The 23,169-nt window shown below is 40.4% G+C and overlaps 1 protein-coding gene across 13 annotated transcripts in view; it reads right to left on the bottom strand.

Annotated features, from left to right (window-relative positions):
* Positions 1-23,169, bottom strand: part of LOC133410701 (mitogen-activated protein kinase kinase kinase kinase 4-like) — a 93,306-nt gene that overhangs the window by 50,139 nt on the left and 19,998 nt on the right. For all 13 annotated transcript variants that reach the window (XM_061692163.1, XM_061692164.1, XM_061692151.1 and 10 more), the window contains exons 3-8: positions 8,869-8,925; positions 4,012-4,137; positions 3,544-3,654; positions 3,367-3,457; positions 929-1,059; positions 772-826 (exon numbers count right to left, since the gene is read on the bottom strand). In XM_061692163.1, the coding sequence (XP_061548147.1) occupies positions 772-826; positions 929-1,059; positions 3,367-3,457; positions 3,544-3,654; positions 4,012-4,137; positions 8,869-8,925 (571 nt within the window). The remainder of the gene's footprint in view (positions 1-771; positions 827-928; positions 1,060-3,366; positions 3,458-3,543; positions 3,655-4,011; positions 4,138-8,868; positions 8,926-23,169) is intronic.

Here is a 23,169-nt window from a genome sequence, read left to right as displayed (position 1 = left end):
TGTCTTGTGTATGGTACTGATGGGGCGTGGGGGAGTTAAACTCCACTTGCGCATTGCATATTTTCTGGCTTCAGACGCAGAATCAGAGAAGGCGAAACAGACTCTGAACGCCGCCTGTGTGAACGCCGCCTGTGTGTAAGGGGCCACAACCACCATGTAAAATTTAACACCTGAGAAGTCCGAGCCGATCCCAAATATTTTGTCAAAAGCTTCTCCCTACTCCAATTTCAAATTAATGTATTCTTATTTTATAATAACAGATACATGGTACTTTAATAGCCTCTTGCAATAGCTTTTTCCCCAGCTCATTGCCCTCTCTATAAATTACAGATACCGAAAAGGTTGAAGTCAACCCGCAAATTTGCCAGAGTGAAATGCCAAAAAGGTTTACGTTACTCTGATAGCCCCTTTAATGCAGGTCATCAGACATGGCATTTTCCAGCTCACTGCTCTGCGTGAAAGGTACCAACGTGGCATGGTCGATCCACAATATTTTTTGGGCTTCTTACGTAGTATCAGAGGTAGAACGCCGGCAGTGTGTAAGGGGCCACGACCACAGTAGGAAGTTTATCACCCAACACTCATGCCCCAAACCCCTTTATCACCATTCCAGATGCTGCCATTGACGTCGCCATGCATCTAATTATCTGACTGCGAAAAGCCACAATGGCCGTGTGAATGCGCACTATGAACACCAAAGTCCTCTACCGTGACACCTCTGATGCGCCAATTTGCCAGGACGGCAGCGTGAAAGTGTCTTTTATGACTTACGCGGAGCTCCTTCAGCCATCTCGATAGCCGTAATCCCACAGGACCACAAGTCGCTCTGGAGGACAGGAGAATGTTTTTAAAAACCATGGAAAATACCGGCAAATTGAGCGTTATGGGGGTCTGCATTAAAGAGGGTCTACAGCAGGGGGTTGCGCACCCGGTAATCGTAAGTGGCGTCCGGGTTTTCATCGCAGGCGATGACTTCCGGAGCCATCCAATAAGGTGTCCCGATGAAGGTGTTACGGCGGCCCACTGTTCGATCCAGCTGAGCGCTAACTCCAAAGTCCACTGAGGAGGCAGTAAAGTCAAAAGTTAGCATTTGTTAGCATTTGGCTAACATTGATTTAATTTAAACTTTAAACTTTTTGTACTCAGGTTGCTATCTTGCTACATGTTACCATACCAGCTGTTAGCATGTGAATACAGTCAAGATAAAAAATACTGTCACACCAGGGGTGCCAATAATTTTGAGCACGACTGTAAAGTATAATTTGTTAGTGATAAAGTGAATGCATGTACGGTAACTTTAAAATATAAATAAAACCATAACTACTGGGTCAGTCAGCAGGACGCACAACGGCATCACCCAAACGTGCACAAAAGTGCATGAGCAGTATTCTTATTTGTATGAACTATACAGTACTTCTTGTTGGGGGTGAGGGGATATTGACAGTTGGCCAATGAGGTACCAGTTTCAAAAGAGCCACATGGCTTCTTATGCAACCACTTATGCATTTTAAGTACTAGTGACTATTACTGCTAATTTTGGAAGCTCTGTTTGTTTTTGATTGAATGAAGACGCATTGCTGAAGAACTTGTGGTTGTGTCAGCGCAAATCTGACTGCAAAGTGACTGGCGAGCAACAACGGCGACTAGAACTCCGACGGACCTCTTACTGAGGGTGGCATGGCTCAGGTGGTAGAGTGGTCTCCCAACCCAAAGGTTGTGGGTTTAATCTTCGGCCCCTGTGACCATGTCCAAGTATCCTTGAGCAAGATACTGAACCCCCAGTTGCTCCCGATAATGCCACATCAGTAGATGAACGAGGAAACAGTGTTAAAGCACTTTTACCATGAAAGTAGAAAAGCACTATACAGCTAAAGGCCATTACCAGCCCATTTGTGGAAGTGTGGCACTGAGGGTAAAAATACGCCCTGCAACCAGAAGGTCACCCGTTCGTATCCCCGCCTGAGTGGTAGCAAGTAGCTTACCACCTGGGTGTGACTGAGGAGTGAATGAATAATGCATGATATTGTGAAGCGTCTTTGAGCTTCTAGAAAAGTACTGTGTAAGTGTAATGCATTATTATTGTTTGATCTGAGGCAATGACATCGACAGCAATACTTTTCAGATTCTTATGGATGAGTTTTCATAACCGTTACCTACGTTATGTTAGTGTTTAGTCCAAGTTTTGACAAAGACGAAAATGTTCCTCGTCGTCGTTACAACGCAAATCTGACTGCAAAAAGTGTTTTTGGTGTCGAAAATCACATGTTTATAAGATTCGGACATAATAGAAAACTATATGGACGTGATTCACTATTATTACTCTTGTTTTCTGTGAAATTTGAAGCAAATGTGACAATGTCCTTGCTCTCAGTGTGACCCAGAAAATGAGATGTTTTGAGCGTATGCCGCCATTGTTTGTTGTTTTAAGGTAGCTTAGAAAGCTTAGTTAGCTCTGAGGCAACTGTCGCAGTTACGAAATCAAAATCACTGGATAATTGCAATATCAGCAAGTGCTGGGGATCATGTTAAATTACTTTGGCTTTGACTATTTTTGGTGTTGTAGGCAAAATATTTTGGTTAAAATATCTGACAGCCACTGCCAACATCTCCATTAGTTTGTGCCGTGGCAGTTTGCTAATCTTGGGTCCACATATAATCAACAGTACAAATAATAGATTAGTACAGCACATAGTACATCAATACAGTAATTACACATGATTCATTGATAGAGTAGTTACTCAAAATACAAGCTACAGTCGAACAAGTAAACAACATCAACACAAAAGACACCAATTATTAATTTGATTGCAAATGAAATAAAATACTGTTAAAACAAAATATGTATTTAAATCCTGAAGCAACACCTCTCAGATGAAAAGAGTATCAAGTGTATATAATAAAACCAAATAGCAGGCATGTCAAACTCCACCACATCATTTTATGTGGCCGGTGAAAGCAAATCATTTGTGTCAACTACCATGATTCTTGCTACACTCTGTACCAAAATGTGACATTGTAATATGTAATAAATAATAACGTTAAGCGACTGCAAGCATTTCATTTGTTACCAAACCCCAGTAAATTGAACAATAGTTGAACAAATTATTTTCATTGTCTTCTGATTTGAAAACTAGTTATCCATCATTTTGTTGTGGCTATATAATACTATGATCAGGCGATTAAACATTTATATGGTTTCACTGTCATAACGGCTCTCTGAGGGAAACCATACCAACAATGTGGCCCGTGACAAAAATGTGTTGGACACCCCTGCACTAGTAAATGAGGGATTACCGTACTGTAGTACCTGACCACAGAAGGCAAATCTATCACTTTAACACTTCCCAATTTTCAGAATTTTCATACCTAGCTTGACTTCGGCGTTCTCTGTCAGCAGCACGTTTTGGCCCTTAATGTCACGATGGATGACGTGATGGGCGTGAAGGTGAGCTAAGCCCTAAAAAAGGGACCAAAAAATGTGACAAAATGTGCAAAATACGTGACCAAAAATGAAGGAGAGAATGATGGGAAAGATTTCCTGACCCTGAGGATCTCTCTGGAGATATAAGCGATCCAGTCTTCCTTCAGTGTGTTGCCTTTGGTGTTCTTTACCAGGTCTGTGATGGACCCAGCCCCGCAGAACTCCATCACCAGCTGTAACAGACAAACATGGAAGACTCATGAGATGAATGAAACCTTGAGTGACAGGCGACAGCACCAATTTGGCGGGCTCTCTGTATCAAAGGGAGAATTGTTCTCTCTGCTGTCATGCCACCTCCAGTTGCGCGAGGGTGTCCAAAGAGGAACACATGCTTACACATGCATGTTTAGTGGGAGGCTCGTAAAGAACATCACCACTACGACAGCTGGAGCAAGGCAACTAAACACCAGACTGCATTTCCGAGTGAAAGTGAGAGCTCTCCAGGAACTCATAAAACAAAGTCGTCAGTGTCTATAAATAAGCACGACTCAGGTTTTTGTTGTTGTTAATTATTATGATTAGAAATGTACCCATAGTTGGTCGTCATGTCCTGGCGGGCTTTTCTTAATGAAGGCGCCATAGTAGGTGGCGATGTTGCGGTGGTGCGAGTACTTCTTCAGCATGTTGATCTCCAGCTTGATCTCCTCCTCTTCGTCCTAAAAAAAGGGTCCGCATTTTTATCAGTCTTATGACCTTAACTAGAATTGGTTGTTATTTATTTAAATTTAAAAACAAATTAGATGCTAAATACCTGTCTATTATATATTATATATAAATAGGAAAAGTGAATTTAATTTCAACTTAAATATATTTATGGAGCACTTTTAAAAACAATCACAAAAACTGCTGTACATAAACAGAAAATCCAACATAAAAAAAAAAACAAAACACAAAATTAAACAATGACAAAGTTAATACAATACAAACAAATAAAACACAGTTTTAATTTATATTTAACTAAAAAATATTATATTTACTGTATATTCAATATTTATACTGACTGTATTGTAAGGACACAATGGGGAAAAACGTATGTTGGTGGTCACCGGTGCTCAGGACGGGAGATGACCTTCGTTTAAGGCTTGCTAGAGGTATATGTTCACGTACTTTAGTACGATTATATATATATATATATATATATATATATATACACACACACACACACATACATACATACACACACACACACACATCAAAATAATCTAAATCTAATATACGTTTTTTTGTCAAGGTGTTCATCTATGGTAACAGATTTGGCAACAACAGCTTTTTTTTATATTTATTTACAATACCTTTGTACTGTAGTGGGCGTTTTAGGCCATTAAAAGAGTAGAAAATTATAATTTTGTCATGTACAGTAATATGGGTGCATAAGGCACTCATGAAAAGAAAAAAGTGCTTCTACAGTGGGGCAAAAAAAAGTATTTAGTCAGCCACCAATTGTGAAAGTTCTCCCACAAGATGAGAGAGGCCTGCAATTTTCATCATAGGTATACCTCACCAATAAGAGACAAAATGATTAAAAAAAAAAAAGATTGGTCTACAGTACCTTAGCCAATCAGGACGCAGAATACAATGCGGGTTTGTACGCTGTAAAAAACAGCATGCAGAATTGCAATGTAAAAACATATAGCGAGGCCGCGAAAGGTGAACCGCGATATAGCGAGGGGCCACTGTCCAACTAAGTATTGAGATGAACTTTTGTTGTTGACCAAACACTTATTTTCCACCACAATTTGCTAATAAATTCTTTAAAAATCAGGTAATGTGATTTTCTAGATTGTTTTTCTCATAGGTGAGGTATACCTATGATGAAAATTATCCTCTCTCATCTTTTTAAGTGGGAGAACTTGCACAATTGGTGGCTGACTAAATACTTTTTTGCCCCACTATATATAACGGACAATCAGCTGTAATGGAGGACCCCCTGCCCCATTAGTCTGTTAAATGGAGGTTCCACTGTAACTAATATTAAATTACCTAAAAGGGTTAATAATTAAAAAATAAAAATAAATTAATAAAAATGGCCTTTTTAACTTAGTTACTTTAGTGATTACTTGATTTCAAAAGTAACTAAGTTAGAAAAATAACTTTAGTTACTTTCAGCAGCTGCCAAGTGGCAGGAATATCACTTATCCACAGTAGAAAAAAGCATTAGCTTAACTGTACCCATTACTTGCTACTGTACGCCACACAAGTTACAGAATGACGACATCAATATGAATCAATAACTTAAATATTTTTGTAGTTGAAGCCACATTAAATCAGCAACTTAGTGCAGACTAGACATGACAACACAGTACAGTAAGTATCTGAACTTAAACAAGCACACCATTCTCAGTAAACTTCTCTAATCTTAACTGATAGAGGGATGCCGATTGTGGTCCATGAAGGCAACAACTGTGTGTGTGCGCATGCGTTTGACGTTGTTTATTTCTCATCTGTGCAGGCTCATTGATCATCATCATGGGTGCTTGGCTACGTTGTCAACTAGTCTGTCAACTTTGGGGGGAATTTCTATTTCAATTCCGTCTGTTGTCATCTGAACGCATAAAGTGCATGTTTTGTTGTGTGGGGAAAAAGTCGCAGCGTTCCCCAGTAGGACAAAATTCCGGTTACGTCGTTCAATCCCATCCCAGGAGTCCTCAACCCACGACACTGCAGGTTTTTTTTTTTTTTTTTTTTTTGACAGGATTCAACCTTGTACAGCCTCTATTCTTGCAGTTTGATGACGGCATGCAACTTGGCTCATTAAATGAAAGGCTAACATCCTAGGACACCGGGCACAAGTCAAACCGAGATGATGTCATCTAGTGTGTTGGTCTTTGATGACTCACAAACACACACTCACACTTCATTATAGTTTCCTTTCAGTTCCCTTGCAATGGTCGGGTATACATTTTAGGGTTGTGCAAGGCACCAAACGTGTACCAAAATACAGCGGTACCTTGATTTAAGAGCTCCCCAACTTTTTCAAGGTGTCACATGATTGATTTTTTGGATCGTCTTGAAAGCTATACTTTGAGTAGGACTAAAACAATTACCTCAAATAATTCAATTCATTTTTTCATGAGACAAAATTCACTTTTTTCCCCAATCAAGTACCAGTAACAGCTGTATGGTATTTTGTAAAGGTGCAACAATTAATCAATTAATAGACAACTAATTGACTTACTATTTTGATAGTCAATTCATCATTTATAGACCTTGATTAACTTAATATTGTCCAAATCCTCTGAATTTAACTCTCTCAACAGTAAATATATACATGAAGAGGCCATCTCCAAACCTGTTCCCACAAAGTTAAGAAATGTCCAAAATATTAGCCCCTGAGCTCCAGTGAAAGGAACTCTGAATGTGTCAGCAAACCAAGAGATTTTGGAAAGTCAAACAGTTTGGGGATTACCCCTTCCTGTTCCAACATGTCTGTGCACCAGTGCAAAAAGCAAGGTCCCTAAAAACATGGATGAGACCATTTGTTTTGATGAACCTTTACAGAGTAATGCCCTCAACCCTACACTTTTGGATGAATTAAAGTGGAGATTGACAGCCAGGCCTTCTCGTCCAACAACCCGATAGAACACCATTGGGTTAATTTCGAGTGAGCCAGGCCTTCTTGTCCAACATCACCAACATCAGTGTGTAACCTCACAAAAGTGTTGCTGGAAAAATGGTCATAAATTCCCATAAACACGCTCCTAAACCTTGTGGAAAACCTTCCCATATTAGTTTAAGCTCAAACAAACAACGCAAAAACAAAGTGGGCACGTACTTGAATATTAATAGACAAAACTACATCACAATGTCAGCGATTTAAAATCCACCCGTTTTGCAAGCCTTATGCCGTTCAGTGACTTTTTTACATTCAATGGGTGTCAAACTTAAACCATGTCACAAACTCATTTTGCCTATGTTATGCATAAAACAAAAAACAATACTTTAATAGGAAGAGGACCTTTAAAAGTCGTTAGCAATCGTTGGAGCCGTACTAATAATATTACTATAATGCTGCCTTGAAATTAACATTTGCAATCAGCTAAAAGAGTTAGTGATTCTACAATTAGTGAATAGACTCGCTACCGATGCAGCTAACGAGTATCCGTTCATTTTCCCACTGACATTACTTCACAAAGTGGAGAAGAAAAGAAAAGTATCTACTCGTTTTCAGAGAAATAGGTGCTTTTACTGTTGTATTACATTTTAATTTTAATTAGAAAAATTCAATTATTTTCTTTCTACGTTTACTAATGTACTTACGGAGTGTGTTCAATCGAAAAAAAAGTTCCTGTTAATAATTCAAACATTTCAAAATAATAAATTTTAGAGCTGCAATACCGTGATACAGTGAAAACAGCAATATTTTTGCTCACAGTTATCATACCGTCAAAATCTGCCTCGGTGACAGGTACCAAAAGTGTCCCACTGATATCATCATGCATTGCACAAAATGTGATTTGTGTGGGAAGCAAACAAAGAGAGATAACAGGAACAGGAACATCTCCCATGATTCCACTGCACTTCTCATCAAGTTCTCGAAGAAAGTTGACAAGCACTACGTTCTTTTGCCCTCGTGACGACTAAAGCAAACGCACCACAGCTGGAAACTGCATACGACTAGCAGTGTGTGTTATTTTGACTTTGTGCATGTGCGTGTGTGTGCGTGTGTGTCTTCCCGTCCCGTTATAGAAGAGGAAGTGGAATGTGGGTCAGAGTGCATGCTGATGTGCTCAACACACACACAGCAAAAAGAAACTCAGCCAACTTCAGAAGACAAACAGCACCACGTGGTCTCCCAGACGCCTTTCATGTGTTCCCATTTCCAATGTTCACCATTTTAGCACAACAGCCCCATCTAATCAAAAGCATCCATCTTCTAAAGTTTTATGAAAGTGTAAAAACAACAAAAAAGATTTGCCTTCACAAAAGCAACAGACAATGAAAAGGTAAAAGTAGAGTTAAAAAAAATTTAAATACATTTTTAAAACATTTAAAAAGTTATATTAGGAATAGATGGACAATAAAAAAATCAAGTGTTAAATTAAATGAAAAATCGAATTAGAAATTAAAATAGAAGAATAAAATAAGTGAAACATTTTCTATTAAAATGCAAACGGTAATTTACTTTTTTTAGTAACATTAAGAGTAGACATTTTGAAAAGGTTTTACTAATTTATCAACTACAATTAAATTATATGTAAAACTGAAATTAAAATGTAAACATTTCGAAAATAAGAAATAAAAATAAAGTTTGAAAAAGCAACAATCGTGTCAACAAATGATGAACTTTCTATACTTGCGCTAACTTTGTTTTCGGTTTAAATACAACAGAAATGCTACGTTATGCTATCATTTAAGGTTGCTACGTCGACAAAAACAGTCCAACTCACCTCTGTGACGTCCATGACCTTAATGGCCGCCAGTTGTCCCGTCTTGACATGCCGACCCTAATGAAAACGAGAGCAAAAAAGGCGTCAACAAAAGGCAATAAAAACAACAAACTTTGGCTTTTGGTTTGTTTTTTCAAGAGCGGTCATAAAGCGTTAGCGGTATTGTTTTCTCTTGAACGTGGCGGCTGATCGAATTAGTGAATTATTAAAATGCTAACAAGCTAAAAGCTGCTATGCTAACATGCTAACAACCTGAGTACAAAACGCATAAAGCCAGATGAATGAGGATTTTACATCCTGTTGTGGAGTTGGGTACTATTTCAAATGGAAATTGCTAAACTGCTAGCATGCTAACGGGTGGGTTGCTAACATATAGCAACAATAAGAACGTGAGAACAGAAAGTGTAAAGGCAGTTTTATAAATAGTTTTACATCTTGCTCTGAAGTCAGGTACTATATTTCTAATGAGAACTGCTGAATGCTAACAGTAGGTATGCTAACAGTCACACAGCAACCCAAGTGCAGATAGCCAAAAGACAGCTGAATAAGGTTTTCATTTGGTCTGGATCACAAGAAAATGTTTATTGTCTGGAATCACAAGACAACGGCGCGGAACCACAATGAGTGGTCTCACAACAACATATTTAGCCTAGCACAGAGAAATGCCAAACAGAAGCAGGCGAAAGTGGTGTTTAAACTTTGTCGACCCTTTAAATGCAAAGACAAACAGCAGAAATGATAAACGGAGCTAAATAAGTTGGTGTAGTCATCGCTTTCCAACTCCACACACACACACTTTTTGCCTGGCCTAGTCCATATTCTGGCTAAAACTACAGCCAAAATAAACGCAGCCACGACAAACCTAACTCTTGCAAAGGAAAAAAAGGAAAACGTTGCTTGTTTGGGTTGTTTTAAATCAACGGTTGCTGATGTGGGAGCAAGCGCCACATCGCCACGTGGTGACTTCATAGGCTGTAACAATTAAAAAACATTCAAACATTGGAGACATGACACCATCTCCTCGGCTTTCTTTGTTCAGTGGAAGCAAGGATGTTAGGACAGACGGTAGGACAGACGCTAAACAGAAGGCTAAAACAGACAGGACGGACGAGAAATAGGAGTTTAAGACAGATGACAGGACGGATGCTAGGACACACACTAAATAGGAGGCTAAGACAGAGGAGAGGATGGACACTTGGACAGACGGTGAACTGGAGGCTAAGAAACGGTAGGACCGACGCTAGGAGTCTACAACAGACAATAGGTCGGACGCTAGGATGGATGTTAGGATGAACATTTTGACTGACGCTTGGACAGAGACTAGGACTAAGACTGAGGCAAGAATGGATGCTAGGACAGACACTTGGATGGATGTTACCATGGCCGTTCTGGCGGATAGTAGGATGGACGATGCTAGGACGAACATTTTGATGGAGATTAGGACGGATGCTAGAACATGCTTAGATGAATGTTATGTCGGATTCTAGGACTGACATTAGGACAGACATTATGACGGACATTTAAATGACGCTGGGACAAACATTAGGACAGGCACTGAGGCTATGTTCACACTGCAGGTCAATTGCGATTTTTTTGCCCACTGACATGTATCTGATTTTTTTTCACGTCAATGTGAACAGTACAATTCAGATTTTTTTATATCTGGCCCAGACCTCTTTCATATGCGGATATAAATCGGATATGTATCCGATGCGAGTCTAGTATGGACGATCAAGTCGCACTCCTCCGAGCCATACGTCATCAAAAGGCGGCAAATGTCATGATTGTTCGACAAAACAGACACGGGACAAAAGCAACGGCGGACGAAGGAGCAGAAAACAGACAGTAGTGAAAAGAAGATACTGATAAATACAAGAAAGTGTTGTACAAACTCTTTGAAATTTTCACAACTGCGTCATGACGATTGCCAACTGTGGGCCTGGAGAGTCTTTTGTTATTAAATGCTATACAAATAAACCTGACTTGACCTACGCGGGGGACCGTATTTACTTCCGTAAACATGTTTGTGAGCAGTCGCAATATAAAGCACTATTTTGTGCGCATGCGTTATCACGGACACTGAAATGACACGAGGACGACGAACGTTACCACAGGCACTTGTTCACACTGCAGGTCAATTCCGCCTTTTTCCCCCCAATGTGACATGTATCTGATTTTTTCATGTCAATCTGAACAGTACATTTCAGATTTTTTCATATCCGACCCAGGCCTCTTTCATATGCGGATATGGATCGGCTATGTATCCGATGGCCACAAGGCGGAAGGACACTAGGAATGACGTTACAACTGAGGCTTGGGCGGATTCTAGGACAGACACTCGGAGGGAGGCTAAAACAGAGTCTTGGATGAATGTTAGGTTGGATGCTAGGATCCGTCCTACAAACAAACATTACAAAAGGCATTTGGATGGATGCTACGACGAACAATAGGACAGGCGCTAAAACAGATGCTAAGGCAGACGCTAGAACTGACGTTATGACTGAGGCTTGGATGGATGGTAGGACAGACACTAGGCAGTAGGACGGACACTTGAATGAATGTTAAACGCTAGTACAGACATTAAGACGGACGTTAGGACGGACAGTATGATAGATGCAAGGCCAGATGCTAGGACGGACGTAAGGACAGGCTCAGACAGACATAAATGAGTGCAAACAGTCCAGTCAGGTTTTATTTTCTGGTTTCCAACACAATTCTACTAACGTGAATATGTTGTGCCTATTCACAGTTGGTATGCTAACATAATATTAAGATAGCAACCTGAGTACAAAAAGCGCTAAGGGAGACTGATAAGGAATTTCCATCCTGCCCTGTATTTCAAAAGAGAATTGCTAAAATGTTATAATGTCTGTTAAAGTGATCAGTGCCAAAACAACAAAACAAACAAGGGCGAAAACAAGCAGAAAAACACTTGGAAGTTAGTTCCAGTAATAAAGAGGATAGACTGAGTTGTTGTGCATAAATGGTGTCACAGGGTGGAGAAGCAAAAGCGCTCAATCAGCAGGGTGGCGGCTTGAAAGGGTCACATGGGCAGGTGTCCATGAATTGATTTACTCACAGTGCTTCATTTCACACACACTCATCCCATCACAACCCCCTCTAAACCTCCCCACAACCCCCTCTAAACTTTACCCATTTTCTTCCTCTGTTGTTTTGGTACATTTCTCTAATCAGAATGAATTCTCATAATGGTTCGTTCAAGTTGGTCTATAAGTGTGGCTCTGGCCTTATATTCCATTATACTCCATTGTCAGACATTGTAACATTGTGTTGTGCTCCGGCTTTATATACAGTATACATGCCAATTGATGGTTCAGGAGATGTACTTTTGAGCTATTTCAGACAACTGGTTGATCATTGGTAAAACTAAAGCTTCACACATTTCTCTTCAGTAAAGAAAGTCAAAATTCACCATGCAAAAAAATGTCTAATGGAAAGTATAACGGATACATTTAGAAATATGCTTGTTCAATCATTTTGCATAAAGACTTATGCAATGAACGATTGCCTCAATGTTGAACACTATAAAACAAACATTGTGATCAACATGACAAAGCAATTGATAATGGAGGCAACAGCAGACAATTTTGTACATAATCATTTTAATGGATGTACCAGTTTTGCAACTTGTTCAAAGAAATTAGAAATTGTTTTATTCATGTGCACAATGGCGTGAAGACTGAACAAGTAGTTTTGAGAATTTCAATTCTGATCTGAGAAAAGTAGCAACGCGACTTGAGAAAAAATAATTACATGTTTTGTGAAAAAATGCAAAGCAGCTTCCCTCTACATGTTGAACACTGATTGTTGCACTCCACTTTACCTAGAAATTTGACTCTCCTTTGTGGTCTGCATAGGCAGTATGGTGGCCGATTGGTTAGCACATTCGCCTCACTGTTCTGAGGTCATCGGTATAAAATCTGTGTTTTTTTTCTTTGAGAAGCAGTTTTGCTTACTTTGAGGAGCAGCTTTCTAATTTTGAGGAGCAATGTTTGCAGGTTAATCCTACAGGGACTTGAAGTAAGGGAAGGGTTTTGTGGGGTCCAGGGTGGGTGGAGACCACTGGCCAGGCCTTTAGTCTGGTCATAACCAGGATAAACCCCTCCTTTGCTTTCGGTCCCTGTGATTAAGACATGCAAAAAGAAACAAATAAAAGCTTACATTTTAACAAATATTTGTTGTTTTTATTTATCAACAATCTTTTTTTGCCATAGAGAACAGGCAACCAATTAAAAATGTTTTTCAAAAGATTATACAAAACATACTGAATATTTTGCTAAAAGATGTGAGTGAGCAAATGCATCTATATACATGAGTTCAGTGTGGATCAGTAGTCTCATAGCTTAGCTAATGTTAGTTCATGCTCATTCTTTGGTCAAAACTACAAGAATACACAATTGTTGACATTTTATGAACAACAAATAGCAAAGCAAACTACATCAACATTCTCATTTTTGTTCCCCTTCTTTCGTGGTGATGTAGCAGTTGTGGATGAATTGGCCACTTCAGGGACAGCGAGGAGGTGGGGTGCACGCGACGGCGTATGTTATTTTCAGTATTTAAAAGATGTTTTTTCTGCTTTGTTCTGAGGTATAGAAACTAAATCGATTGCTCCAATAATTTAAGGGAACCAATGTTTTGTTTTATTTAAAGACCCCCAAAATGTAAATCCATGTTTTGTTTCAAAATCCATTAAATGTTCGATGATAAGTGCTGAAAACCTGTGCAAAGAGTGAAAACAATATAGTACTGAATTGTTGAGATATGGCTTAAAACTTCCCCATTTAAATTTTCCTGATTTTGTGTTTGGGTCTAAAAAGTATCCTCGTGATGTCACGTGGATGCTGCAAGCGCTCAATTCCATCCAGTGGCCATTTGCCGGAATTGCCACTTCTTTATTCATAAACCTAGTTCTACCAGTATAGCATGCAATTGGCCATGAAACTATGCCCACAACTCAAAAAAATAACAACAACAAAATACATCATCCCTGAAGTGAAAAATGTTTTGTGTCATTTGGTTGACATGTCCTTTGTCTGGCGCCACGCATGTTTTGCAAGCCGGACAGTAGTTAGAGAAGTTGCCGGAGCAGCGTTACGGGCGGCCATCAGCCACAGATGCCTGCCGCACATCGCGGAGGCTACTCGCCCACCAATTGCCATTTCCTTGTTCATAAATAACTTCACCCTGTTCTACCAGTATAGTGTGCAATTGGCCATGAAACTACAGTATGTCCACAACTCAAAATGATACATCTTCCCTGACATGTAATGTGTTTTGTGTTATTTCGGGCGTGTCTTGCGTCTGGTATGTTGTGTTGTGAGGAGGCAGCGACAGCCCATTGCAAGCTGGACGTCAGTCCAGGTCTTTGAAGGGGGAGCAGGATTTTCAGAGCTCTCAGCGTCCACAGGGCCTCGAAGGTGAAAGGATGTCTCAATTCTTGACCATTTGGAAGTTATATTTCACATAAAAAAAAATTCTCCATTTATTCATTGTCTGCCTTGTTAGCAAGACAATCTTTTCTGTAATGCGTCAAATTTACAAGACATTTATTTTTGTCTGTTTTGGGGGTCTTTAACTCGTCCCGAGGACGTAAGAATTTAATCTACAAGTGTACACGTATTATGCCGTTCAATTACGGCATGAAAATTAGATGATTAACAACTTTTTGGATATTAACAGTCGCTATGAGCCTCTGAGGAATATACTCAACTGCGATGGAATGTCAGTATTCACCAAGAAAAGCTGGATTTTTGGATGCTTGCATTTTGTCTTTACTCGGTGAACCCTTACCGCGATTAGCTGACAAGTTTCAGTAAAAAATATCCACAATGAGCTCGTAAAGGGCTAAAAGTCCAAAGTTTTCTCTCAATCAAGCTAAAAATTACCATTAAATTTTTAACTGCGTCACATGCCCTAAAAAAAAAAAAAAAACTCAACTTAAATACCACATATTGAATATTATTCGTGAGAAGAGCAGTGTGGGCAGTAGAATAGGTCATGTATTTTACTCATTTCTTTTTGTGAATTTATTTGTCATGGAGGACTTTAGAAGCGTTTGAAGTGGTCATTCCATATTTTTTATGAAAATGCCACCAAGATGGCAGCCATTTGTCACATTACTACTCTGAGGAAGCCTGGTGAGCGTGATGCACCGGTCCCATCCTGGATCAATTTTCCATGTCCATTTTCCTTGACTCTATGGTAGAAAGATGCCCGGATGTTTCTGATTAGTTGAGACAAAAATGGGATGTTTAAACAGGCCATCTTTTAATGGCATCGTCCGCTCGATCATTCTCATTTGCCGGGCCAAACCGAGAGCAAGCGCATTGTCAGAATTACTTCAAACTTCACAGAAAACAAGAACAATAATAGTTCATCACTTTCATCTAGTTTTCAACAGTGTCTGAATCCTTTGAACGTGTGTTTTTGGATGCAAAAAATCAAGGAACATTTTCATCTTTGTCAGAAACAGAAAATATCCTTTGAACTGAAAATTTTAAAAACGAGGAGGTAAAGGGTTTAACAACAACGTCATTGGAAAAGAAGTAGGATTACCTTGTGTGAAACAATGAGAAAACACGATTTTGGTATACCTCCGCTAAATCCAAGTGCCAGAAATCCAGCACAGCGCAATGGAAAGAAAATGGCGGCCTTTTTCTGTATTTAGTAACTTACTGACTGTAAGGTAGCGGTAGGGGGGAGTGTGACGAGACAGATTAAGAAGACAAAGGCAGAGCATATAACCATGTTGTGGAAGCTGAGAAAGGAAAAGTGTTCTGCGGCTTTTCAAGAAGACGTGAGACAGGCTCTTGGTGGACAGAGGAGCTTCCAGAAGACTGGACCACTACAGATAGGTGATGAGAGAGACAGGCAGGAGAATACTTGGTCTATCTTCTGGTAGGAAAGGGGAGAAGGAGACTTGGTGGTTGAACCTCAAAGTACAGGAAATCATACCAGGAAAGAAGTTAGCTAAGAAGAAGTGGGACACTGAGAGGAGTGAGGAGAGGAGAAAGAAATACTTGGAGATGCGACGTAGGGCAAAGGTAGAGGTGGCAGAGGCCAAAGAAGGCGCATATGATGACATGCATGCTAGGTTGGACACTAAAGAAGGAGAAAAAGATCTATAAAGGTTGGCCAGACACAGGGAGATGGGAAGGATGTGCAGGGTGATTAAGCATAGAGTTGAAAATGTGTTGACTGGTGCCAGTAATGTGCTGGATTGATAGAAAGAATACTTTAAGGAGTTGATGAATGAGGATTACAAGAGAAAAGCAAGAGTAGAAGAGGCAAGTGTGGTAGAGCAGGAAATAGCAATGATTAGTAAGGTGGAAGTTAGAAAGACACTAAAGAGGATGAAAAATGCAAAGGCAGTTGGTCCTGATGACATAACTGTGTAGATATTGCAGCATCTAAGACAGGTGGCTATGGAGTTTTTGACCAGCTTGTTCAACAGAATTCTAGCGGGTGAAATGGAGGAAAAGTGTGCTGGTGCCCATTTGTACTTCAGATAATGAAGATTAGCTGAAGTAAGACAGAATATATGTGCATGAATGAGAGGGGTGGAAGGGGAAGAGTGAGGCTACAGGGAGAAGAGATAGCGAGGGTGGAGGACTTGAAATACTTGGGGTCAACAGTCCAGAGCAATGGTGAGTGTGGTAAGAAAGTGAAGAAATGGTCCAGGCAGGTTGGAATGGGTGGAGGAAGGTGTCAGGTTTGTTATGTGACAGAAGACTCTAGGATGAAGGGAAAGTTTATAAGACTGTGACAAAATAAGCTCATCAGAGGGACGGCCAAGGTTAGATGTTTTGGAGACAAAGTTAGAGAGAGCAGACCTAGATGGTTTGGACATGTCCAGAGGAGAGTGAGTGAGTATATTGGTAGAAGGGTGATGAGGATGGAGCTGCCAGGCAAGAGAGCTAGAGGAAGACCACAGAGAAGATTGACAAATGTAGTGAGGGAAGACATGAGGGCACTTGGGTGTTCGAGAGGAGGATGCAGGAGATAGGCTTACATGGAAAGGGATGACACGCTGTGGCGACCCCTAACGGGACAAGCCGAAAGGAAAAGAAGAAGAACCTGAATAAAGATGACGAGTCGCTAAAAGTCAAAATGGCTGGTTTTACGTCACACTGCAGTCTCAGTATTAAGAGAGCGTATGATATGTTGTTCTATGCCATGCTAATCACTAAATGACACGTTTATGGTCTAAAATGAAGGAAACCATTTGTTTGTGTGTATATAGAAGTGTGTCTACTGAACTGAAGGCAGATAGGATGAAGACGAGAATTGGGAGCTAGATGCCAATCCCGTCACTCCACCAAAGGAAATGCCAAGGCAGTGGTGTAATTTTATAATAACACACAAACACAGTGTCATCTGGGGGGAGTGACAGAGACAGAGTGAGAGACAGAGAGAGAGAGATTTTAGAGGGACAAAGCCTTCTTTATTGCACCCCCTCTGGGCTTTGAATCATGGACAACAGACCAGGTGCAAGCAGCCATGTAAACACACACACACACTTGTTAATTTAAATAATCTAAAACAAAAAAATAACAGTTAAAACGCCACTAAAGGAAAATAAGAATGTAAGTACCAAAAAGTTGTTTAGTTGGTAAAATAATAATTAAAACCCTCCAAAAGTGAATTCAGGTGAGTTAATTGGCAAAATAGTAAGTAAGAATTAAAACCACCTCAAAAGGCAACTTAGTTGGCATAATAAGAATTCAAGACCCTCCATAATACAGTAGATGATTTAGATAGTGGCATAATAAGAGTAAAGGCTTCTTTATACTCGCGCAGGCGGCGACCGCTCTGACGTCACTGCGGCTATCCTGCGCGCAGTTTGCCTTTATACTCGAGCGCAACCCACACGTGCAGTTTTGAAAGCGTACTGCAGTTCTCCTCTAAGTCGGGGGTGTGGCTACGGCTGGTATTGGCTAGGACGCCACAGGGTGGAGTTTCCTCTGCATTTTTGCACCATTTCCGGTAGCCGTTTTTACTTTCCTTTCCGTAACAACAAAAAAGCAACAACAATGGCGACCGTGGAACAGTGTCTGCTAGAACAAATAGACCTAGATGACCAGATGATACGTTTCATGATGCTGCAAAATCGATCAAGAAGGCAGCGCCGTAGAACTGGTATGTAGAACTAAGGGCACGTTGAGTACCTCATCACACCATGTGACTAAAACGGACCAATCACGAGAGATTATGTCCGCGGCATTCTAAGCAAAGCAACAATTTTTGCCATGTGCGCGTCAAGTGACGCAGAGGGGCCGCGCGGGCCAATTTGTCAGTCACGTGATACAATGCAGGCGTTGTCGGATGCGCGAGCGCGGAAAAATAAAGTGGCCTTAAGAATTAAAGGCGCCTCAAAAGGAGATTTCGTTGGCATAGTAAGAATTGAAGCCCCCCATAATAGTGGATTTAGTTGGCAGGATAATAAAAGTAAGAATTAAAGCTGCCCTGAAATGTGATTTAGTAGGCATAATAAGAATTCAAGCACCACCCATCGTAACTCATTTAGTTGGTGAAAAATAATTGTAAGAATTTAAGCTGCTCCAAATGTGATCAAGTATCACAGGATCCCGTCGTAGTACGCCGGTGACATTCCATCCACGGGTGCAACTTTTCACAACAGTGAGCTAGCAGGCTAATTTTAGCCTTGCTGAGTTCTCTCCATCGGAAGCTCATTATTCCCTGGCTGAGGCTCATTAGCGTTGATGGCGGCTGACTGGGAGGTTGAGGAGATACGAATCAGGGATAGGACTCTATAAAATCCTGTTAGCCGGCCCAGTCACAATCGCAGGCCTGGGACGAGGATACACGTCGGGTTGGGGCTAAAAGCAGCGAGCTAATTAAAAGCAACACAAAAGGTGAATGGAGATGATAACGACTTCTCTGGGTTAGTAGTTGGGAAAATCAGCGCTTGAAAGCAGTTTTACTTATCAACATGAAATTTGGTCTTTTTTTCTTCTTTTTTTTTGTCTATCATGAGTAGACGGCACAAAAAAGTTTCAAAAAGTCATGCCGGAAAAGACACAGGAAGTCTGCCATTCTGCTTTGAAGTTGTCATTTTAGACTCATTTTGGTCACTTGCAAGCATCCTTTGGATATTTGGAAATTTAAGTCCCTGAACCCAGTTTCACTTAGCTAAATGAAATTTGGTAAGCACGTCTATTATGAGTAAAGACACAAAAACAGTCCCAACAAGCCATGCCCGAACAGGCATTTAAAGTCTGCCATTTAGCTTTGAAGTGGCGATATCAGGCTTATTTTGATCATTTCCAAGGTACTTCGAATTTTTGGAAAATTCAGCCCCCGAAGCCAGTTTCACTTAGCAAAATGAAATTTGGTAGGGATGTCTATCTTGAGTAGACCCATAAAAGGTCTCAAGAATCCATGCCTGAAAAGACACAGGAAGTCAGCCATTTTGCTTTAAAGCGATCTTTTCAGCGTCTTTTTTGGCCATTTCCAGTGGTCCTTCAACGATAAGATATCCTTAATGTTTTGCCAGAATTTTAGGAATAAGGGTGATGAAGATTGGATTTATGGTGATAGGCTGACTTGTGTGGGCTAATATCTTAAGTGTAATTTGGGGGATTTATCCCCCTCACGGCCGAAGAAAACACCCACCATGCCGCAGAAAGAAGCAAGCGACGTGACTAATCCGCGGACAGCAGAAGCAGTTTAAAGTAAACAGCGCCAATCTCAATTAAGAAGGGAGGAGCGACACCAGGCTAGGCGGCTAACTCAATTAGCTCGTGAGCATCATTGAAGTGAGCAATGGGGGCTAGGTCGCCACTCAACACTGCTGAGTACTATTATTATTAAAAATATGACAGATCTAATGATACCGTAATGTTCTTAATGTCAAAAATACACGATCAATTCCATTAACAACAGCAATGAAGATCAAGCGATGTTGACATTCAAAAAGAACAAAAGAACTGAATGATTGCTGAAAGAATGTTTTGACCAAATTTTTTTAACAAACTGATTCTCGTGATTCAGTACACCCAAAAGAACTGCCGTCACTACAATGTGCCCCTTTTGTGTGTCTGCTAATGTTCCATACCACAGACTCCCTTTCAGATAAGATACTGAAAATACAGTCCCTCAAATGACTAAAGTATCAAAGGTATCGATATTTAATCTTGAGAATCTTTCTTCTGGTATCAACGGCATCGACATTTGAGACTGTTTCGATCGTTTCCCCATGCCAGTGACGCTGCTCCAGACGGTGTAATGGCATCTCATCACAGCACACAATGTACTGTTTTTGTTTGTATTTGCGTGTATTTCCGTTTGGAAATGCCACTCCATGTTGAGAAACTTAATGATCCGAACATACGTGTTTTTTGGGGGGGGGAAAAATCAAAAACAATACAATCTTCTATGAACCCAACATGTATTTTTGTGAACAAGACAATTTGGTCCTCAGTGAAGCTAGTGTCACAATTTTGTTAAACATCAACTACAATTCAACCTTCGATAAACGACACAAAACCCTTCCGCCATGATTCAAAGGTGCTAGCTCACCAAAGGTGTTTTGTCACACTACGCTTGAATGCTGCCGTAAATATCAATGAAGCCACCTTTGTGGACACTGTTGTTGCTACAGTAACACTTGGTTTCACTCAGGGGAACATTTGGCTTTGAATAACAGCAAAAAAGACTTCCTTTATTTGGCTAAGGCTGGAAATGGATAAGGCTAGAGTCATGACAATGGCACTGTGATGACATCATAGACTCCAGTAACATGATTTTTCTCATTTTCAGTCATGTACTGTATTAAAGTACCGTCTTTGTTCTTTAACAAAAACAAGAGTTAGGTTCACTGAACATTTTCAACGGTCTTGGATGATTAAAAACACGTGAGGTTCACTGAAGTAGCTTAATCATCTTTGATGGTTACATTAACAATGTACGCAAGGTCGACTTAATAATCAATTGTCTGAAGTTTACAAAAACGCATATATTGGGCTCACTGAAGTCGGTTCGTGGAAAGAAAAATCTATGCATTTGATGTTTACAAACACGTTTTTTTGTTAAAAACTCGTCTTTAATTTTTTGAGAAACAGATTTGTTGAGGACCGTCTTGTGTAAAAAAATACAGTTGGACTCACTGAATAAATTGTTTCTTTTATTTATTTATTTATTTATTTTCAGCCCGTATGCTCGGGTCACTGAAAATAAGATTTTTGTATTTGAGGTTTAGAAAAACACGAAGTTTAGATATATTTAAACTACATGGTCTTTGTTGTGTAGGAAAACACGCAACTCTTAATTGTCTTTAATGTTTTCAAAAAAACATTCCTTGGTTTTGATGAATTATTGTCTTGGATGTTTAGAATGTACAGTGGGTACAGAAAGTATTGAGACCCCCTTAAATTTTTCACTTTTTTTATAATGCAGCCATTTGCTAAAATCATTTAAGTTCATTTTTTTCCTGCATTAATGTACACAACACAGCACTCCATATTGACAGAGAAAAAAGGAAATTGTTGACATTTTTGCAGATTTATTAAAAAGGAAAAACTGAAATATCACACATCCATAAGTATTCAGACCCTTTGCTCAGTATTTAGTAGAAGCACCCTTTTGAGCTAATACAGCCATGAGTCTTTTGGGGAATGATGCAACAAGTTTTTCCACACCTGGATTTGGGGATCGTCAGCCATTCCTCCTTGCAGATCCTCTCCAGTTCTGTCAGGTTGGATGGTGAACGTTGGTGGGCAGCCATTTTTAGGTCTTTCCAGAGATGCTCAATTGGGTTGAAGTCAGGGCTCTGACTGGGCCATTCAAGAACAGTCACGGAGTTGTTCTGAAGCCACTGCTTCATTATTTTAGTATTTATATTGTATTTAATATTTTTTTAAATTATAGACTAAACTGTCTTCAATGTTTTTGAAAAAACAGGTTCATCAGGGACAAAATGTCTTTTAATGTTGACAAACAAATGTACGTTAGGTTCAAAGAAGATTCAATATTGTCATTGATGTGAATGAAAATGTACTTCAGGTTTGTTGAAGACTAAATTGTCTTTGATGTTTACAAAAACTAGTACATTAGGTTCATCCATCCATCCATCCATTTTCTGAGCCGCTTCTCCTCACTAGGGTCGCGGGCGTGCTGGAGCCGATCCCAGCTGTCATCGGGCAGGAGGCGGGGTACACCCTGAACTGGTTGCCAGCCAATCGCAGGGCACATACAAACAAACAACCATTCACACTCACACCTACGGGCAATTTAGAGTCTCCAATTAATGCATGTTTTTGGGATGTGTGAGGAAACCGGAGTGCCCGGAGAAAACCCACGCAGGCACGGGGAGAACATGCAAACTCCACACAGGCGGGACCGGGGATTGAACCCGGGTCCTCAGAACTGTGAGGCTGACGCTCTTACCAGTCGGCCACCGTGCCGCCACATTAGGTTCACAGAATCTTAAATTGTCGTGTTTTAGGTTGAGGGTCGCTGATGGTGTAGTGGTACACTCGCCTGACTTTGGTGCAGGCAGCAGAGTTCAGTTCCTACTCAGTGACGGTGGGAATCTGAGGGCAAATGGTTGTCGCTGTCTATATGTGCCCTGTGACTGACTGGCGACCAGTTCAAGGTGCAGTTTGCCGTTCGCCCGAAGTCAGCTGGGATAGGCTCCAGCTCCCCGCGACCCTTACCAGGATAAGCGGAGTTGAAAATTGATGTACGGATGGATGAAAACTCAAAATTTTCTATGAAAATACAAACATTTTAAATAGAACACAAAATCGTCTGATGTTTACAGAAAAAAAACACTGGGTTTGCTGAAGACTCAATTATCTTTGATGTTCACAAAAACACATACATTATGTTCATTGGGAACAACATGTTCCCTGTTAACTAAAAAGCAATCATTAGATTTGTTGAAGACTTATCTTTTCGTAAAAACTTTTGATTTCGTATCAAAGATTTGCGAATGGGAAGCAGCTGACAGACAGACGCCGTGACATGCACGCGCACACACACACAGGAAGTCGGCAGTCTAGGACCATCCTTTACATTGCGGCTAAATACATCCTGTATTCACTCAGCATGACGGGCGGGCGGGGGCAGACCGCCCGGAACGTTCCACGCAAGCACTTTCAACGCATTCCTTCAAAAAGACCCGCTGGAGTATAAGGGGATTCGGGGCGAGGGGGATAAATATAGGGTCATGCGACGACGAGGGGGAAGGGCGAGGCGCGTTAATTTACATGGTGGGTAAAATAAAAATGTGTGTGGGTAAAAAGTGGCGAGGAT

The sequence above is a fragment of the Phycodurus eques genome, chromosome 12 (assembly GCF_024500275.1).
Source record: "Phycodurus eques isolate BA_2022a chromosome 12, UOR_Pequ_1.1, whole genome shotgun sequence".
NCBI lineage: Eukaryota > Metazoa > Chordata > Actinopteri > Syngnathiformes > Syngnathidae > Phycodurus > Phycodurus eques.
This window is presented reverse-complemented; position numbering and strand designations above follow the sequence as displayed.